The sequence below is a fragment of the Haliotis asinina genome, chromosome 7, assembly GCF_037392515.1.
Source record: "Haliotis asinina isolate JCU_RB_2024 chromosome 7, JCU_Hal_asi_v2, whole genome shotgun sequence".
Lineage (NCBI taxonomy): Eukaryota > Metazoa > Mollusca > Gastropoda > Lepetellida > Haliotidae > Haliotis > Haliotis asinina.
The window spans coordinates 1,615,739-1,638,784 of NC_090286.1; the positions used below are offsets into that span (position 1 = coordinate 1,615,739).

General features: G+C 39.5%; 1 protein-coding gene across 1 annotated transcript in view; it reads left to right on the plus strand.

Moving 5' to 3' along the window:
• The window catches only part of LOC137291161 (multiple epidermal growth factor-like domains protein 10), a 33,935-nt gene that overhangs the window by 7,411 nt on the left and 3,478 nt on the right, over window positions 1–23,046 (plus strand). The window contains exons 4-7 of the mRNA XM_067822451.1: window positions 18,814–19,020; window positions 19,465–19,701; window positions 20,681–20,815; window positions 20,973–21,119. Coding sequence (XP_067678552.1) covers window positions 18,814–19,020; window positions 19,465–19,701; window positions 20,681–20,815; window positions 20,973–21,119 — 726 coding nt within the window. The remainder of the gene's footprint in view (window positions 1–18,813; window positions 19,021–19,464; window positions 19,702–20,680; window positions 20,816–20,972; window positions 21,120–23,046) is intronic.

Here is a 23,046-nt window from a genome sequence, read left to right on the forward strand (position 1 = left end):
CATTACAACCATATAGTCAAGAAAACAAGGTAATTATTTTCAGTTATCTGTCGACAAAGGACAATGAAATAGGTGGGTATATCACCAAAGCTGACCATAATTTAAAGTAAGATGACAGCAGATTGAAACCAGGCTATAAACCACCAACAACCAAAGGCTGACCACCTTACTGGATCAAGTGGACTTACAGTGTTTTTACTTTCTACATAATTCCCCAGCAGGATTTACGGAATCATTTGGTTACAAGTGGCTGTAGGTTATGCTAGCCAATATTTAAATGCTCAAGCCAGTCAAAATGACAAGCGCCCGGATGTAGGCATGGGTGGTTTCAGCTGAGACGTATTGACGAATGATGCTGATGGAGCAGAGATGAAAAGAGCAGGTCTTGCAGATACTGTTCACCTGGGTTTCCACTGACAGCGATGTATCAAAGTATATGCCTAGGTCTTTGACAGATGAACTTATAGGAACAACGGCATCGGAAATGGTTAGACTTTTAATGGGACTTGTTCACGACTATCCAAACTGGGTTTCTTTAGTAATGGCCTAACAAAAGAGTTCTGAAATTCCCGTTGAAAATATCCATTGTCGAGGCTTTTCATTTATTTACAATGGATGTGATAGGTGGCCAAAAGATCAAGATGTTTAAGAAGGAGCATAGTGGGAACTGGATCAGAGGAATAAGGTTTTGGTCACAATAGTTCTGATCTCATCCGCAGAAAAACGATCGAACTTCTCGACTCTCGCCTGTGAAATGTGGAATATGGACAAAACGTTCCCTGTCAGCTGACAGTCCTTCACGATTTTTGTCAGTCTTGATGACGTAGAAGTAATTTATTGAATCTGCCATTTTTGTTGCCACATTCGGTGTATGTTGACACAGCTGCCTGATAAAGATGAGCTGGTTTCCCTGCACAGTTTTCTATATCTCATGCAAGCCATAGCCTTGTTTAGCTGTAGCAATTACAAATGTAGTTTGATATCTACTAACCCGAAATATCTGAATCCAGTCGTGAATTTCGCCACAAACGCTCTGCACGACGTTGTCTGTGGCTGAAAATGCCTCCTTGCTGTACCAAGGGGCAATTGGGTGTAGATGTGGTTATGCTAAAGGCAACCAAAATAGTAGTGATATAAGTATTACTTGTATAACTGTGAGAATTGGTGAGTGTTGTGAGACAACTTATGGGCCAAAGTGCACACAGCGTTCTTGGCCTAAATTATACCCTGTAGCATAACATAGGTGTGACCTTAGATATGGTGGGCCATGGATTGTAAATCTGTCAGCATTTGAGACCCATAATAAAAGAACAAATGTATGTTTTTTGTCGTATGGAGAGTGTCCACTTAGAACTCTAACTGATAACGTTCTTGTCATGTTTAAGAGGGCACAATAGGTTTGTTCATTGCGCAACATGGAGGTTTCTGTGCTCTGGGTGCTGCTCTGTGTCTCCATGCTGGACATAGTGTCAGGTAATGTGGAAGGATTCATTCATGTTCATGGTTATATAAGATGACCATGTATCGAAAGACGTTAGCATATGTTTCTTGTAGTCCTGACCAGTACACTGTGTGGGAATAGACTGATACAACAACGACCTGTCAGTACACTGTGTGGGAATAGACTGATACAACAACGACTGGTCAGTACACTGTGTGGGAATAGACTGATACAACGACGACCTGTCAGTACACTGTGTGGGAATAGACTGATACAACGACGACTTGTCAGTACACTGTGTGGGAATAGACTGATACAACGACGACCTGTCAGTACACTGTGTGGGAATAGACTGATACAACGACGACCTGTCAGTACACTGTGTGGGAATAGACTGATACAACGACGACCTGTCAGTACACTGTGTGGGAATAGACTGATACAACGACGACCTGTCAGTACACTGTGTGGGAATAGACTGATACAACGACGACCTGTCAGTACACTGTCTGGGAATAGACTGATACAACGACGACCTGTCAGTACACTGTGTGGGAATAGACTGATACAACAACGACTGGTCAGTACACTGTGTGGGAATAGACTGATACAACAACGACTGGTCAGTACACTGTGTGGGAATAGACTGATACAACAACGACCTGTCAGTACACTGTGTGGGAATAGACTGATACAACGACGACCTGTCAGTACACTGTGTGGGAATAGACTGATACAACGACGACCTGTCAGTACACTGTGTGGGAATAGACTGATACAACGACGACCTGTCAGTACACTGTGTGGGAATAGACTGATACAACGACGACCTGTCAGTACACTGTGTGGGAATAGACTGATACAACGACGACTGGTCAGTACACTGTCTGGGAATAGACTAATACAACGACGACCTGTCAGTACACTGTGTGGGAATAGACTGATACAACAACGACGACCTGTCAGTACCCTGTGTGGGAATAGACTGATACAACGACGACCTGTCAGTACACTGTGTGGGAATAGACTGATACAACGACGACCTGTCAGTACACTGTGTGGGAATAGACTGATACAACTACGACTTGTCAGTACACTGTGTGGGAATAGACTGATACAACAACGACTGGTCAGTACACTGTGTGGGGAATAGACTGATACAACAACGACTGACCATTACACTGTGTGATAATACACTGATACAACAACGACTTGTCAGTACACTGTGTGGGAATAGACTAATACAACGACGACCTGTCAGTACACTGTGTGGGAGTAGACTGATACAACGACGACTTGTCAGTACACTGTGTGTGAATAGACTGATACAACGACGACATGTCAGTACACTGTGTGGGAATAGACTGATACAACAACGACTGGTCAGTACACTGTGTGGGAATAGACTGATACAACGACGACCTGTCAGTACACTGTGTGGGAATAGACTGATACAACGACGACCTGTCAGTACACTGTGTGGGAATAGACTGATACAACGACGACTGGTCAGTACACTGTGTGGGAATAGACTGATACAACGACGACCTGTCAGTACACTGTGTGGGAATAGACTGATACAACGACGACCTGTCAGTACACTGTGTGGGAATAGACTGATGCAACTACGACTTGTCAGTACACTGTGTGGGAATAGACTGATACAACAACGACTGGTCAGTACACTGTGTGGGAATAGACTGATACAACAACGACTGGTCAGTACACTGTGTGGGAATAGACTGATACAACAACGACTTGTCAGTACACTGTGTGGGAATAGACTGATACAACGACGACCTGTCAGTACACTGTGTGGGAATAGACTGATACAACGACGACCTGTCAGTACACTGTGTGGGAATAGACTGATACAACTACGACCTGTCAGTACACTGTGTGGGCATAGACTGATACAACTACGACCTGTCAGTACACTGTGTGGGAATAGACTGATACAACAACGACTGGTCAGTACACTGTGTGGGAATAGACTGATACAACAACGACTGACCATTACACTGTGTGGGAATGGACTGATACAACGACGACTGGTCAGTACACTGTGTGGGAGTAGACTGATACAACAACGACGACCTGTCAGTACACTGTGTGGGAATAGACTGATACAACAACGACTGACCATTACACTGTGTGATAATACACTGATACAACGACGACTTGTCAGTACACTGTGTGGGAATAGACTGATACAACAACGACTGGTTAGTACACTGTGTGGGAGTAGACTGATACAACGACGACTTGTCAGTACACTGTGTGGGAATAGACTGATACAACAACGACTGGTCAGTACACTGTGTGGGAATAGACAGATACAACGACGACTGGTCAGTACACTGTGTGGGAGTAGACTTATACAACGACGACTTGTCAGTACACTGTGTGAGAATACACTGATTCAACAACGACTGACCAGTACACTGTGTGGGAATAGACTGATACAACGACGACCTGTCAGTACACTGTGTGGGAATAGACTGATACAACGACGACCTGTCAGTACACTGTGTGGGGATAGACTGATACAACGACGACCTGTCAGTACACTGTGTGGGAATAGACTGATACAACGACGACCTGTCAGTACACTGTGTGGGAATAGACTGATACAACGACGACTGGTCAGTACACTGTGTGGGAATAGACTAATACAACGACGACTGGTCAGTACACTGTGTGGGAGTAGACTTATACAACGACGACTTGTCAGTACACTGTGTGAGAATACACTGATTCAACAACGACTGACCAGTACACTGTGTGGGAATAGACTGATACAACGACGACCTGTCAGTACACTGTGTGGGAATAGACTGATACAACGACGACCTGTCAGTACACTGTGTGGGGATAGACTGATACAACGACGACCTGTCAGTACACTGTGTGGGAATAGACTGATACAACGACGACCTGTCAGTACACTGTGTGGGAATAGACTGATACAACGACGACTGGTCAGTACACTGTCTGGGAATAGACTAATACAACGACGACCTGTCAGTACACTGTGTGGGAATAGACTGATACAACGACGACCTGTCAGTACACTGTGTGGGAATAGACTGATACAACGACGACCTGTCAGTACACTGTGTGGGAATAGACTGATACAACTACGACCTGTCAGTACACTGTGTGGGAATAGACTGATACAACAACGACTGGTCAGTACACTGTGTGGGAATAGACTGATACAACAACGACTGACCATTACACTGTGTGGGAATGGACTGATACAACGACGACTGGTCAGTACACTGTGTGGGAGTAGACTGATACAACAACGACGACCTGTCAGTACACTGTGTGGGAATAGACTGATACAACAACGACTGGTTAGTACACTGTGTGGGAGTAGACTGATACAACGACGACTTGTCAGTACACTGTGTGGGAATAGACTGATACAGCGACGACTGACCAGTACACTGTGTGGGAATAGACAGATACAACGACGACTGGTCAGTACACTGTGTGGGAGTAGACTTATACAACGACGACTTGTCAGTACACTGTGTGAGAATACACTGATTCAACAACGACTGACCAGTACACTGTGTGGGAATAGACAGATACAACGACGACTGGTCAGTACACTGTGTGGGAGTAGACTCATACACACAACGACTGACCAGTACACTGTGTGGGAATAGACTCATACAACAACGACTGACCAGGACACTGTGTCAGGGCAGACTGATACAACAACGACGTCCATAGTAAACCATAGGATGACCATGTTGTAACTGAACATTCTCAAAAGAAGCTAACTTGTTGTTGCCCTGCCTGATAATCGGAGTGTTGACATAATAGTGTGTTTGGTTAGGACGTCTATGTTAAACTGTGGGATGGTGCCAATCTGTACAATAGTGAGTCCTTGAGAACCAGACATACACATATTCATAGACGTCGCTATGTAATTGTACTAATGTTATCACCCTTCGTCACTTTTACTTTAAGTATGCTGGTGTTTATAGCGTGTTTACCAAAGCTCCAGAAGAAGTCAGATGATGGGGTAGCCCAGTGGCGAAAGCGTTCACTCCTCACGCTGTAGTGTGTACAATATCCGTGAGTACAATGTGTGATGGCCATTTCCGGTGTCCCCCAGCCGTGACATTGCTGAAAGGTATAGGATAGGAAAGGATATAGGATATTTATATAGCGCACATATCCACGCACAAGTGCATGCTCAAAGCGCTGGTATTTTCCCCTCGATCACTGGATGTCAGTCTCAAAAGCACATCGTATTTTAATCTCAACTCTCTAGGCGGAAAACCCAACTAACTAATTAACTGAAAAGGAAAGGCAAAACAGATGTCAGTACATGAGATCATGTAGTGATGACTACACGCTATGCTGCTTAATGATCGTAGGAACGCTTATGTAATACAGAGAGGAGGTGCACTTCCTTGTCAAAAAACCCCACCAACAAACAAACCCAACAAAAAAAATTACATGTTTTCCAAGTGGCGTGTGCAACACATTCCTTGTGATAAGGAAGACATCAGTCCTGACAATGGTCTCCTATGGTGGCTGATTCGGGCCATCGCTTTATCGCCAGGCAAAATCAAGGCGACATCGCGACAAAGCGATAGCACGACACGACATTGCGATACGGCGACACGATATAGCGATATTGCGATACAGCCAGAAAACGAAATAGCGAAAACACGACACGATATAGCGATAACACGACACGAAATGGCGATACGGCGACACGAAATGGCGATACGGCGACACGAAATGGCGATAACACGACACGAAATGGCGATAAAACTGGGCGACATTGCGATATTGCGATAACGCGAAAAGGCGACATTGCGATATTGAGACACGATATGGCGATACAGCGAGATTGCGATAACGCGAAAAGGCGACATTGCGATATAGAGACACGATATGGCGATATTGCGACATTGCGATAAAGCGATACAGCGACATTGCGATATAGCGACACAGCGATATAGCGATACAGCGACATTGCGATATGACGATATTGCTCCCTTTCCATTTGTGAAATGTGGAAAAGTGGATACATTTATTCACTTTTAGAATCTAATATGTGAAGTATGGGATTAAACATCTGGCTAATAAAAAGTAATTTACATGATTAATGTTCATGGGTTTCAGTCTATCTCTGCAGATATTTTTAGATTAAGAAAGTCTGGGTCTTGTAGTTGTTATTGCATGATGCCTCTGGAAGACGATTTGGAAACAAATTAACAGTTAAACTCATGTGTGGCCATGGTAATGTGCACAAAAGGATTAATGAAGGTGATTTCCCGTTTTCCGAAAGTCTACGTCTTGCCGTGTCAAGTTAATGTTTAGTAGTAATGTCATGATTTTTATCAGTTCATAATGCACAAAGTGCAATTTTGAAATATACTAGTATACCTCAATGTGCTAGGCTCGTTTAGAGCACATCATCCTGCCGCCGACTGGTATATACTGGATGAAGAACGTGCTTTACGTGCGCATTCTAGTAACATCTCATGTTTATTTATTTATTTATTTATTTATTTATTCATTTATTTATTTATTTATTTATTTATTTATTTATTTATTTATTTATTTATTTATTTATTTATTTATTTATTTATTTATTTATTTATTTATTTATTTACTTATTTATTTATTTATTTATTTATTTATTTATTTATTTATTTATTTATTTATTTATTTATTTATTTATGTATTTATTTATTTATTTATTTATTTATTTATTTATTTAAAATTAGAACCTTATCTTTTACTTGTTAAAGTTAACACTTTCTCGATTTGGTTGTAGCTTAGAAGTTCGTTTTAAAGTACGACAATGATTAATTTGTGGACGTGGCCGATAATACCGCTTAACCGTTATATTGCCATACGAGCTTCACAGTACTATATTTCGCAAACCGGTTCACCCGATACGATCTGCCATTTTTGTGATGTAGCCAAACTACTAATAATATTCGTATTTCCTTTATATCATTATATATTAATACACTCCGTATTGGGTCCTCTTATGTTCCTTGTTTAGATAAATGAATCACTTATTGGTATCAAGCAACATACCTTTATTTGCTGATGATACCTCCCTTTACATAATCATACGTAACCCCAAAGATGCACCAAGAATGTTGAACAGTGATCTTGCTAATCTGTCTGAATGAAGAAATGAATTGCAGGTGTCGTTTAATCCCCCCAAACCAGTGACTACGTTATTCACTGAAAGACAATACCTAGAGCGAAAACAGATTTAATGATGGATGACTATCATAAACATTTAGGGCTACGATTTCAAAGCAATGGTATATAGAATATGCAAATCGAATATGAAGTAAAGAAACTAGTCCTATAATATATTGCTTTTGGAATCTTAAATGTGAACTAATAAACTAAACAGAAAGACTGTATATATCATTCCTCCTTCCTGTCTTTGAATACTGTGACTTCATTTGGGACAACTGATCCCAAGAAGAAGGATCAGTACTAGAAAGATTACACCTTGATGCTCATCGTACCTTAAGCGAGGCCATCGTGGGTATCAGTCATTAAACAAATGACGAAGAAACATGTATGCCATCTCTCTTTCAAAGGAGAAAGAATCATAAATGGTTTATTTTTGATAAGATGGTACATGTTTAACGCCAGAGTACTTAACAAGATAAGCTCCACAAGAAGTGGGCAAAAATACTCACTATTGCCTTCATAATGCCAAAGATACTCAAGACAGCCAGAACAAAAACAACTAGACGAGTTTAACACTATAACACTCTCTTCTTCCATTAGTCATACAAGGCTTCAATAATCTGGACGACTATGTAAATCGGCAGAGTTATTGTATAAATTTAAATTATATCTTACTTATTACACTTTCATTTTCAAAGCTACAAATACTTTGATTATTGCCACGCGCTTTTTCCAAATTATCATGTCCAAACTGAGACTGGGTGTAGTGTTTTAAACTTATACCATTTCGAAAGACATAAAAGGAAAACAGTTCATACCAATGTGGCTTTTTAACAGAAGATACCCCGTACTTCACTTTTGGCCCTGTATTTCGTCATATCAGACATAATAAAACCAGTACTTCAACCGCAATAGATTCTCTGTTGAAGAAATAATCTGTGGCAAAGATAACGTATCCAATATTCATGCAGAATTACTTCTTACATCCATTTATCATTTCATAATTCAACTCCAAACGTATGGCTAAATAACACATAAACTCGTTTTCTTGGTTTTGAAAATTGCCTCATTGAATTATATATCCTTTTACAGTCTCTTAATCGTGTTTAATTCGTTTAAGCTGTTTTCTCTTGGGAGAGGCATCAATACAGGCCTTGTTCGATCTGTTTGCCATTCCTTTTTGTGGGTTCTCTGTTGTCTTTCTGATGTCTTTTCTCTCTTTTTTTTTGAATAAATACTGTTTAAACCGCATATTTTTAGTTTCGAAAACGTTTATTGGTCATATGATTGTACTAGCATGAATTTTAAACCATGTGAATTAAAGAAAATAGATTGGTAGGGCACTTGTTGTGGGGATAAACAAACCGAAATGGTTGACCCTGCTGCAGACGCTTTTTCTCGAGTTCCAAACATTAGAGCAAAGCATTCAGAAACATGTTCATTTGATCTGTCCTACAATCACACCTGATTCCTAACTGGCTAGTGGCATTGTTTCAAAAGAAATGAAACAGTAATTTCATGACCTTAAACCATGTGTTCCACTTTCACAATGTATTGCAATACATATTGCAGTATGCCAACGTATATCACAAAACATCGCAATACGAACATTTTGGTAACACCCAACCCTGCTAATGACTATTTAGAAAAAAATCGATAAATATCTCAAACATTTTTACATTTAGTGAAATATTTTTTGGCCTTATGTATGGAACAATGTGTCGACGTTGTAATAGTATTAACCACCCCACCATTCAAATACAACATTGGCATGGTCAGAAAGCAAACAAACAAACAAACATACATACACGTTTTTACCTGTTTTCAAATCGTTTACCAGAGGGATCATGCTATAACAACTACAAGACCTACACTTTCTTAATCTATAAATATCTGTAGAGATAGATTGAAACCCATGTGCATTAATCATATACATTGTATTTTATTAACTAGATGTTTCACCCCAAAAACATTTACATCCCCGTACATGTACCTTTCCTGTAAAATTCTATTGCTCTAGCCTCAACAAACCTAAAATAAAGTCAATTCCACCCAATTTTGTATCAAATTGTTTAATCTAATCATGTGTAATATTGTATCTCGGACTGTTTAATTGGGCTGTCTCCTCAAACGCTGAAGGTCATCAGTGGGTCCACAATACTGTATTCGTCGTCAAATATATTTTGCTTTAAATTCTTTAAATTCTGAGAGTGACTTACTATACTTACTGAAATTAATTCAGTGTACAATGTAATATTTTCTTATACATAGATACAAGAATAAAAAGTCTTCTACAACTTTTTCTTTATGATCATATTTTCATTTCGTAAAGAAGAAAAAAAAACGGCACAGTATGATGCCAAATCCGTTCTTGTGAAATCCTATAGCCTACAAAGTTAGCATGACCATGGCCTGCACAACTATCACAGTTTGAAATATGTCATCACTCATCGTGCTTTTGGATGAGCTATAGCTATTTCTGTAAACTGGATGGTTTTACAAATGCGTTTATCTCACATACTCCACCTATCAGATTCTAAAACTGAATCAGCTTACCCGCTTTTCCATATTTCATAAATGGAAAGGAAGCAATATCGCAATATCGCAATGTCGCTGTATCGCTATGTCGCAATATCGCTGTATCGCCATATCGTGTCTCTATATCGCAATGTTGCCTTTTCGCGTTATCGCCATATCGCAATGTCGCCCAGTTTTATCGCCATTTCGTGTCGTGATATCGCCATTTCGTGTCTAGTTATTGTTATTTCGTGTCTTGTTATCGCCATTTCGTGTCGTGATATCGCCATTTCGTGTCATGATATCGCTATTTCGTGTCGTGTTATCGCTATATCATGTCGGGTTTTCGCTGTTTCGTTTTCTATGGTGGCTGATTCGGGCCATCGCTTTATCGCCCTGTAAAATCCAGGCGACATTGCGACAAAGCGATAGCACGACACGACATTGGGATACGCCGACACGATATAGCGATATTGCAATATGGCCAGAAAACGAAACAGCGAAAACCCGACACGAAATGGCGATATCACGACACGAAATGGCGATATCACGACACGAAATGGCGATAACACGACACGAAATGACGATATCACGACACGAAATGGCGATATCACGACACGAAATGGCGATAAAACTGGGCGACATTGCGATATGGCAATAACGCGAAAAAGGCGACATTGCGATATAGAGACACGATATGGCGATACAGCGACATTGCGATATTGCGATATTGCGATATTGCTTCCTTTCCATTTATTATGGTGGCTGATTCGGGCCATCGCTTTATCGCCCTGTAAAATCCAGGCGACATTGCGACAAAGCGACAGCACAACACGACATTGCGATACGCCGACACGATATAGCGATATTGCGATACGGCCAGAAAACGAAATAGCGAAAACCTGACACGATATAGCGATAACACGACACGAAATAGCGATATGACGACACGAAATGGCGATTAAACTGGGCGACATTGCGATATGGCGATAACGCGAAAAGGCGACATTGCAATATAGAGACACGATATGGCGATACAGCGATGTTGCGACATAGCGATACAGCGACATTGCGATATTGCGATATTGCTTCCTTTCCATTTATGAAATATGGAAAAGCGGGAAAGCTGATTCAGTTTTAGAATCTGATAGGTGGAGTATGTGAGATAAACGCATTTGTAAAACCATCCAGTTTACAGAAATAGCTATAGCTCATCCAAAAGCACGATGAGTGATGACATATTTCAAACTGTGATAGTTGTGCAGGCCATGGTCATGCTAACTTTGTAGGCTATAGGATTTCACAAGAACGGATTTGGCATCATACTGTGCCGTTTTTTTTCTTCTTTACGAAATGAAAATATGATCATAAAGAAAAAGTTGTAGAAGACTTTTTATTCTTGTATCTATATATAAGAAAATATTACATTGTACCCTGAATTAATTTCAGTAAGTATAGTAAGTCACTCTCAGAATTTAAAGAATTTAAAGCAAAATATATTTGACGCCGAATACAGTATTGTGGACCCACTGATGACCTTCAGCGTTTGAGGAGACAGCCCAATTAAACAGTCCGAGATACAATATTACACATGATTAGATTAAACAATTAAACAATTTTGTACCAAATTGGGTGGATTTGACTTTAGTTTAGGTTTGTTGGGGCTAGAGCAATAGAATTTTACTGGAAAGGTACAATTTACGGGGATATAAATGTTTTTTTGGGTGAAACATCTAGTTGATGAAATACAATGTATATGATTAATGCACATGGGTTTCAATCTGTCTCTACAGATATTTATGGATTAAGAAAGTGTAGGTCTTGTAGTTGTTATAGCATGATCCCTCTGGTAAACGATTTGGAAACAAACAGAAAAAAAGATGTATGTTTGTTTGTTTGTTTGCTTTCTGACCATGTCAGTGTTGTATTTGAATGGTGGGGTGGTAATTACTATTTAAAACGTACCTCTTATCTCTTACCATCTGTGTAACTGCGGCGTCATATTACCACTAACTAAAGAATAATGGAACAACGTCGACACATTGTTCCATACATAAGGACAAAAATATTGCACTAAATGTAGAAATGTTTGAGATATTTACCGATTTTCTCGAAATAGACATTAGCAGGGTTGGGTGTTACCAAAATGTTCGTATAGCGATGTTTTGTGATATACGTCGTCGTACTGCAATATGTATTGCAATACATTGTGAAAGTGGAACACATGGTTTAAGGTCATAAAATTATTGTTACATTTCTTTTGAAACAATGCCACTAGTCAGTTGCTAATCAGGTGTGATTGTAGGAGAGATCAAATGAACATGATTCTGAATGCTTTGCTCTAATGTTGGGAACTCGAGTCTCAGTTTGGACATGATAATTTGGAAAAAGCGCGTGGCAATAATTAAAGTATTTATAGCTCTGAAAATGAGAGTGTAATAAGTAATATATAATTTAAATTTAGACAATAACTCTGCCGATTTACATTTTCGTTCAGATTATTGAAGCCTTGTATGACTAATGGAAGAAGAGAGTGTTATAGTGTTAAACTCGTCCAGTTGTTTTTGTTCTGGCTGTCTTGAGTATCTTTGGCATTATGAAGGAAATAGTGAGTATTTTTACCCACTTCTTGTGGAGCTTATCTTGTTAAGTGCTCTGGCGTTAGACATGTACCATCTTATCAAAAATAAACAATTTATGATTCTTCCTCCTTTGGAAGAGAGATGGCATACATGTTTCCTCGTCATTTGTTTAATGACTGATACCCACGATGGCCTCCCTTTAGGTACGATGAGCATCAAGGTGTAATTTTTCTAGTAGTGATCCTTCTTCTTGGGATCAGTTGTCCCAAATGAAGTCACAGTATTCAAAGACAGGAAGGAGGAATGATATATACAGTCTTTCTGTTTAGTTCATTAGTGCATATTTAAGACTCCAAAAGCAATATATTATAGGACTAGTTTCTTTACCTAATATTCGATTTGCATATTCTATATACCATTGCTTTGAAATCGTAGCCCTAAATGTTTATGATAGTCATCCATCATTAAATCTGTTTTCGCTCTAGGTATTGCCTTTCAGTGAATAACGTAGTCACTGGTTTTGGGGGACTAAACGGCACCTGCAATTCATTTCTTCATTCAGACAGATTAGTAAGATCACTGTTCAATATTCTTGGTGCATCGGTGGGTTTACGTATGATTATGTAAAGGGAGGTATCATCAGCAAATAAAAGTATGTTGCTTGATACCAATAAGTGATTCATTTATCTAAACAAGGAACATAAGAGGACCCAATACGGAGTGTATTAATATATAATGATGTAAAGGAAATACGAATATTATTAGTAGTTTGGCTACATCACAAAAATGGCAGATCGTATCGGGTGAACCGGTTCGCGAAAAGTGTACCGCAATATATAGTACTGTGAAGCTCGTATGGCAATATAACGGTTAAGCGGTATTATCGGCCACGTGCACAAATTAATCATTGTCGTACTTTAAAACGAACTTCTAAGCTACAACCAAATCGAGAAAGTGTTAACTTTAACAAGTAAAAGATAAGGTTCTGATTTTAAATAAATAAATAAATAAATAAATAAATAAATACATAAATAAACAAATAAATAAATAAATAAATAAATAAATAAATAAATAAATAAGTAAATAAATAAATAAATAAATAAATAAATAAATAAATAAATAAATAAATAAATAAATAAATAAATAAATAAATAAATAAATAAATAAATAAATAAATAAATAAACATGAGATATTACCAGAATGCACACGTAAAGCACGTTCTTCATCCAGTATATACCAGTCGGCGGCAGGATGATGTGCTGTGAACGAGCCTAGCACATTGAGGTATACTAGTATATTTCAAAATTGCACTTTGTGCATTATGAACTGATAAAAATCATGACATTAGTACTAAACATTAACTTGACACGGCAAGACGTAGACTTTCGGAAAACCATACCATGGCCACACATAATTTTAAATGTTTGTTTCCAAATCGTCTTCCAGAGGCATCATGCAATAACAACTACAAGACCCAGACTTTCTTAATCTATAAATGTCTGTAGTGATAGACTGAAACCCATGAACATTAATCATGTACATTATTTTTTATTAACCAGATGTTTAATCCCATACTCCACATATTAGATTCTAAAAGTGAATAAATGTATCCACTTTTCCACATTTCACAAATGGAAAGGGAGCAATATCGTCATATCGCAATGTCGCTGTATCGCCAAATCGCATTGTCGCTATATCGCTATATTGCTGTATCGCTATATTGCAATGTCGCTGTATCGCTTTATCGCAATATCGCTGTATCGCCATATCGTGTCTCTATATCGCAATGTCGCCTTTTCGCGTTATCGCAATGTCGCTGTATCACCATATCGTGTCTCTATATCGCAATGTCGCCTTTTCGCGTTATCGCCATATCGCAATGTCGCCCAGTTTTATCGCCATTTCGTGTCGTGATATCGCTATTTCGTGTCGGGATATCGCCATTTCGTGTCTAGTTATCGTTATTTCGTGTCTTGTTATCGCCATTTCGTGTCGTGATATCGCTATTTCGTGTCGTGTTATCGCTATATCGTGTCAGGTTTTCGCTATTTCGTTTTCTGGCCGTATCGCAATATCGCTATATCGTGTCGGCGTATCGCAATGTCGTGTCGTGCTATCGCTTTGTCGCAATGTCGCCTTGATTTTACAGGGCGATAAAGCGATGGCCCGAATCAGCCACCATAGTCTCCCCTTCAATTTGAACCATGGTGTGGTATTGTTACCATGAAACCTCCTCGAAGTTTATTATCTTTTCATCAGGGATTTCTTGTTTCTCTCCTTACGTGTTTCCCAGGGCAGGTATGAAGCAACTGAGAAGCAGAAGACAAGTTTGTAATGTTGATCCCATTACACGTCTACTAGGAATGTTTCAGCCGCAAATGCATATTCGTGACATGTTTTTGAGAATGTAGCGGTAACACACGAACTCTATTTGCAATCTTAAAGGGGTGCATGTTATGATGTTATGATCTATATTTGAATACACATCTGAACTACCTGACATCGTTGACATACAGTAAGCTATTATGTCAGCTTGACACATTGCAACGACAATGTCAACATATGTAAATTTATATGTCTTACCTATATTATGTAGCCCAACGGTCCCTAAGCATGGTGATCAACCTTCATTTGATGTATGGCCCGATTTTTTTTATTTTTGCCATAGCATACTAGTTTACAATTAGGAGCTGTGATAATCTAGTACCTTTTACTGTCCTTCGATGACAAGTTTTTACTCCTAAATTTATTGATTTGGCTAGTAATGTGAATTATATTGTAATGACCGTAATGATCTGACTGTCGAGGTATTACATTTACTGACTATATTATATAGGAATTCCAATACTGTAATCAGTGTTACCTATGCTACAGGCAAGAATGTACTTCTTGATCCGTACAGGTTGGATAAACAACTTCTCTGTTGTAAGTCATCAGGCACCAACCGCTTCCGTTCATACTCCAGAGGATGTATATACCAGATCCCCTTCGACTGTGGCGTCCAGTACATTGCCGAAACCTTTATACCCCCAAACAACAAGACTATGTTTTTACAATTGTCTTTATTCATGTGAATGTAGGCTATACATTAACAACTTTCAAGCTGCAACGACGAAGATTTTCACCATAGAATATGGCTAAAAACACTAGACCAGAAATCTACCATCAGCAAGAACCAAGGCCACACATTCTACCAACGATCTATCCACTAACAGTCACTAAGCTACAAATGGCCAAGGACATCAAATCATTCCGCTCTCAGATCAACCGTGACCAGGGAAAATACCTGCCCAGCCCAGTGCTTAAGACTTTGTTGATTTAATCATCTGTGACATCTGTTTTTCTGGCTTCCACCTTATCATAATTTCTTTGACTCCACCTGTCTTACCGTGAGATATTTTGTTCCTTTTAACTCTATTTACACTCAATCCACTCTCAGCAACACCGGAGTCACAAAACATTCTAAAAACTGACACACACATACATACACTTCAAATACAAGCAGCTGTTCTGTTGGTAGGCTGAGTTACGAATAGATTGGTTCACTTCACGGTCCGACGACTCTCCTCACTGTACATGATCTTGTTAAAACGAAGTATGACATTGTTTAACTCAACATAAATAACTGTTTGTAAAGTGTTAGGTTCATATAGGCATTTTAAGGCCTAAAGTCGCCCTAAAGCTACCTACCATGTCCGTGTTGTCCGCTTCTAGTAGAACATTTAAATATATGTTACAGGAATCTGCCCAGAAGGAACATACGGCTATGAGTGCGGTTACCAGTGTCACTGTCCTTTAGACAAATGTAATGCTACCAGTGGCTGTCGTCCTGGAGATTGTGACACGGGTTGATCCGGAGTAACATGCAATAAAGGTAAGTGATATCGACCATCGGAACCTTTGCTACATTTATTCATCTCAAACAGCAATATTGTAGCTTTAAGTTTTAGAACAGTAAAGAATTTAGCGACCTATGCTTGTCTCAACAGGAGAGCCACGGTATTGGGTGGTTAGGCTCGTTGCCTTGGCTGACACATCCTACCTCAGTTTCGCAGATCGATGCCTATGTTAAAAGTGCTTTATGGTTCAACTTCTTTATTATACAAGGTCACAACGAACCATAAAGCACTTTTAGTTTGATTCCTCCAACTTCTAAATGCCTTTGAAACAACTGATGCCTATGTTGTTGGTCACCGGATTGTCTGACCCAAATTCGGGTATTTACAAACGGAATATTGCTGGGTACGGCAATACAAAAGAAAACCAACAAACAAAACATTTTTACAATTATTAACATGGCGACTGGAAGTAGGTTTCATAGATTATTGAATATATTAGCTACCTTCTGTTCAGGATTAAACTTACGGCTTTTTCAGTCAACAATCATAATGTTAAAAAAGTCACGGTGAAGTGATTACATTTGTTAGATTCCTATGGAAGGTGGTCTGTGTAACGATAATGCATCCCATATTTACATGAACATGCTCTACGTTGACAACTGTAATCAACTGCACACCTACTGAATTAAAATAAATAAAATAATTTGAAAAACAAACAACAGAAAAAAACACTTTTTTGACACACGGATGCAGTGTCCAGTATTCGATCGCCAACGCTGATTCGTCTTTAAGGTCTTAGACTGTCCTGAACAACACAGATGATTCAATATCGTGTGTGACCACCCTGACCTGTGATGCAGGTTCTATCGCGGCGTCGAACTGAGTATGAGCCTTCTGACGTCATCATTTGGGATTCGACGCTATTCCTCTTGCAGGGCAAGTGCCAAAGTGTCCATGGTCAATCGAGGCTGTTAACATTTCCAAATACTTTGCCCCATTTGGTCCCAGATGTGTTCGATTGGAGACAGAGCGGGTGATCTCGCTGGCCAATGTTGAAGTTGTTGGGTTGGGTTAGGTTGCAGGTTGAAGTTGTTAATTTTGAGGAAGCTAAGCCACTAGTGGCGTTGTCCTGATGAAACAGGTAAGGTAGCATCACAGACCGTAAAATCTCGTCCCTGTAACGACGTGCGTTGAGACAACCTTTGATGATGACGAGATCTGTCGTCTGCTCCCCACAAGACCATAACTCGTACGCTTAATGTTCAACTTCTTGGATGTAAGCAGGTGCTGTCCATTCGCCCCGACGTAGATAGATTCGAAAACGACCATCAGATATGGAGAGCTTGGAGGTGCTCTCGTCACTGAAGAGCACTCGTCGCCAGTTTCGCAGCTGCCACTGCATTACGGTCCTGGCCCACCTCAATTTGGCACGTTGGTGTCGGAGCGTTAACTTTATGGCCTTGAAACGTCGATAGGCACGAATACCATGCTGACGCAGTCGTCTTCCTACTTTCTGTCTGCTGACTGCATGTCCAAGGCTGTTGGCGCTTGATGACGCCACTGTGAGGTAGCGGTTTCTCTGATGAAGCACCTGTAAATGTCGATCTTCCTGTGGGGTCGTGACCGTGGGGCTACCACTCCTGGGTCTCTCTGTCAGTCTGTCTGTGACGTGTGACAAGTCTGGCCATGGTGGATTTGCAGCATCCTGGTCACGTGCTCCTGTGTTGCGTACCAATTGCTCTTACCCTTTGTTCTTGTGGTCACTCGAGGCATGTTCCTGCTTTCAATCCTGTAGTATGATGACAGAGAAGAAATCTGGTCAAGTTTTAAACCCCCATGTCATACGGGTAACGTTGTGCATAATTTCCATTTTTTCTGTGCGAATTCATTTAACTCACCAATAATCAAAATCTCGTGCACACGTTTACTGGGAACAAATATGCCGTGTTAGAGGGATGTGTTTCCAGTCGTTTTTGAGCAGACAGGCAATTATCTTCACAACTTATATTTATGATAATTTTTATTTTGGTGGCGTTTCTTTTGGACGGTATTTTAGATTGTTTAATTGATTTGTTTCTAATGTATCAATCAGAAGTTTTCCGTCTATGTGTTGGTTTTAATGCACTGTAGAATTTATTTAAGCCCATATTTACATTGTCTACAGTATATATTAGAACTTTAAAATTTTCATCAGATGCCTATCAAGAACTTAATCCTTGTCTTTTGTCACAGGAAATATAGCACTCAACAAACCCACATCATCCAGCTCAGTCTATCAGAATCCTGGCAACGCTGTAAATGGTGACAACAGCGCCGACAACTATGGACAGTGCTTTTCTTCGGACTGGAGAGACAACTCAATAACAGAGGCATGGTGGAGAGTGGATCTTGGGGAGATGGTCAGAGTACGTCATGTCACAATATACTTCAGGAAAGACTGTGAGTACAAAAGGAAACCATTTGACTTCATTTTATACTGTACACGTTCCTGTTTCATGTTTTGCAAACACAAACGGCAGTGAAAATAATGCGGATGCAAGAGTATATAAGGCTAGAGACAGGAAACGTTCATGCATTAGTGTCAATAGTACCATGGTCTGTGTGGCACATGGCTGTACACATCTTCAGCAACCATTACCTATGTTGTACCCTAAATAAGGTTTTCTGGAACCAAGGCCTTTTTTGGTTCATGTCCCAGTTTTTATGGAGAATATCTTCATAGCTGTCAGGTAATATTAAAAGAACAAGACACAGTTATCATTCCGACATGTGTAAGAAGTATACTATAGTCAAGTTGTTAGTGGGGAGCAGTGTTTATATGATGTTCTGTAATATTTGTACACATATGCACAGTTAATGTTGAATTCTATAAATGCTGATCAGATAAAGTTCGTCGGAATGGTATCCAGATCTACATAGCTGACACTGCCGCCTCCCCAACTGATGGAGTCAACTGCCACAACGTGACAGGGAACAGAGACGGGACAGACATACCTGATGTTTTGAACGTCACGTGTTCTGGTGAAGGGCACTACCTGGCCCTGTACACAACAACTGTCAACAACGAACTTAACAATGTGAACGTACCTACGATGGATTTCTGTGAAGTGGAGGTTGATGGTAAAAAGTATTTTATCATCTGCATTGTGAACAGTACATGAGTGAATGAGTGACCCCCGTTTATCCGACAATCATGACCTGACGTTATTTTGGTAACAAAGTGAATAAACGTAACTTAGTCTCAATTATTTAGTATCACATCCTCGTCACTCCGGAAATTTGCTGTTTAACTGATGGTGTCCGATTAACGAGACTTGAGTGCAGTAAGTAGTTTAGTGGACACGCAAGTGAAGGTTGTTTAGAATGTATACATCCTTAATGCATTTAATTGTGATGGAAGGAAATCAGAATGAACTAATATGATCTTTACCAGATATATGTGTGAATTGATGACACAAAAGCGTCATTTTCAGACAAAATAGGCTAGTGTTGGTACATTACGACAACATGCCATGAAAGACAGTCAAGATTAGTATTTATCTATGATCTCAGCTGAGATCACTTGGTGACCTTCGGGCAAGTTCGTAATTATTTCAAAAAGAAAACATCCAGATGAACTGATTATCTGTGAGGATGTCGTGATTAAGGCTGACAGGATCTAGTTTGTAACAGTATCGGCCTGTCCATCAGTGATCAGATGTTGACTTGATGTGTCCTGTGGATTGACAGTTTAATTGTTCATCTTCTACATGGGGCAGGAAACAGCTATCGTAATTGTGGATTTTCCACTAGTTTCTTCAGACTCCATGCTGTTCTGAAAGCCACGCCAAACTCAGATGGCAATTTACAAGTAGACGGACTTTGATGGCCCTTCTGAACGTAATTCCTGTTGCTTTCAAGCGGTCCTCCAAGTTGCTGTTGAACAGACGTCGATAGGGCAAGATAAGTTAACATTGGTGGTTGATGTCCAACTAATAGAATTCTTTTCGGAGACATATCAAACAAACAAGAGCCAAGGATATGTCATTTCATTATCAGGATACAGTGTTTCACCTTGCCTACGTACCCTTACTTCTGCAATTTTTTTTTTTGGCAACAGTATGTAGCAGTGGTACTTTTGGCGATGACTGTCACAACTACTGCCACTGTGACGGCGAGGTGTGCGACTACGTGGACGGCATCTGCCCCAGTGGAGTGTGTCTGCCTGGATGGACAACAGAAAAGTGTGATACAGGTCCGTGCGGGGTGACTGTTTCAGCTGAAGAGTTATCTCCTCGTCAATGTCTACAAATCCTGGCCTTACAATAGCCTGTTCATTAGAAATGTAATTTAGTCAAGAATTTCACAATTTAAAGTGTCACATTATTGTCAGATATTCATTTTTCTTTCAGTATGTGAATTTGGCCACTATGGTGCTAACTGTAGAATGGCTTGTCCAAAGAGAAACTGTAAGGGAGACAACTCTAGCTGTGACCGTGTGACGGGAAAGTGTGATGGAGGTTGTGAAGCAGGCTGGAATGGAACAGACTGTACCCTCAGTAAGACACACTTTCTGTACACTAATATAATATTCTGTATAACTAATAACAAAAACTGTACGAACACCCTAAGATGTGATAGTCATATGTAAACGTAAAGGTGGTGAGGTCATTTATGCTCTCAGGTAAATGCAACTTTGTGTGTGCTTAATGGGCACTTTAACGACATGTTATAAGTGAGTGAGTGAGTTATTATTTAACGTCACATCGGCAATATTGCAGCAATATCGCGACGAGAACATGTTAAAGATTGAAATAGAAGATGTGTATATAATAAAAACCTGTCGACGAAGGACAGTTTGTGAGTTTATTGACAGTATGGGTGGCCACTGGCCCATTATACATTTAAAAGAGAAATACAGTGTGTAGCACAACAAAGCGCCTGGAACATCAGTTATACATTTGGCAATACAAAACGTGATCGTAGTTTAACTGCTAGGAATACATATTTTGCAAGCAGTGATAATACATGAACATTTTTTGATGCTAACAACTGTTGAAATTTGGTTTCTGAGGGAAATGTGAAGTAGTATGCAGGAATGAGGGAGCGTCTTAGACTGTCATAAAAAGGACATACCAAACAAGAGTGATATTCTGATTCAATTTGTCTAACTATACACATGGGGCAAAGTCTCTCTTCCCTGGCTAAACCTATTTTCCTACCCTGTTCAATGAATAATCTATGGCCAGAACAGCGGAATGCAGTAAGGGCAATACGATAAACCTTAACAGAAATACAAGATAAGTACTTTTCAAAACCTGCCTCTTGTTTTACAGAGCGGTACAAAGTTAGTTTGTTATATCTGTGGAGATCTTCAAACCAGCGCTGCTTATCAATATCTATGCATCTCTGCTTGAAAGAGGAAATGAAATGATTTATAACACCAACATCCTGCTTACTCCAGACTTCACCAAAGCCATACTCAAATAATAACGACTTTACCTTTAATGCCCAACAGCTCAAACCCTGATTTGCTAATGATAACTGGTAGGAATAAACTTTCTTAAGAATAACATTATCATCTTGATACAAGAGTCTTATCCAATACTTGATAATCTTTACATAACAGTTAACTCTAAGTGAATGGCGACCTAACTCACCACGTGCTACAATATTCGGTACAGATCTTTGTAAATATAAGAGCTTTTTACAAAAACGATCATGGACTCTTTCTACATCTGGTGAGGGGTGAAAACCCCACACCTCGCTACCATATAATAAAACCGGCCGAATCTTAACATCAAATATGTGACATAGCATGTTGATAGGCAAGTTATAGAAATTATATATCTTAGACTTTAAACACTGGATAACTTTAGTAGCATGGAGAGCTAAAGTTTTTTGAGCAATATGTCCACTATGTCCACGGGTTGGCCATTATAGTACAATCTTTCATAAGTTTTAAGTTTACCTTTCTTACGAAAGACAATAACTTTACTTTTATTTAAATTAACTAGCAACTGCCATTTATCACAATACCTTGACAATTTGTCTAACCTTTTCTGGAGACCTTTAACTGTACTATCCATCATCACTATGTCGTCTGCAAACAGTAATATAAACAATTGCAGCATACCGATACTGATAGACCACTGATTATCCTGCTCAAGAAATTGCACTAAGTCGTTGATAAAAAATGAAAAGAGAAAGGGGGAAAGCTGGCAGCCTTGACGAACTCCGAAATTACAATCAAAGAATTGAGTACAATTATTTCCTACAAGAACACAAGACTTTACGTTTTCATACATATTTCTAATAAGTCTAAAGACTCGACCTTTAACGTTGCCAATCCATAGCTTATACAAAAGGCCATCACGGGGGACTGAGTCGAAAGCTGATTTTAGATCTATAAACGCACAGTAGAGTCTACCTTTATGCAGTGATAAATATTTGTTTATAACAGTGTCTAAGACAAAAATATTATCG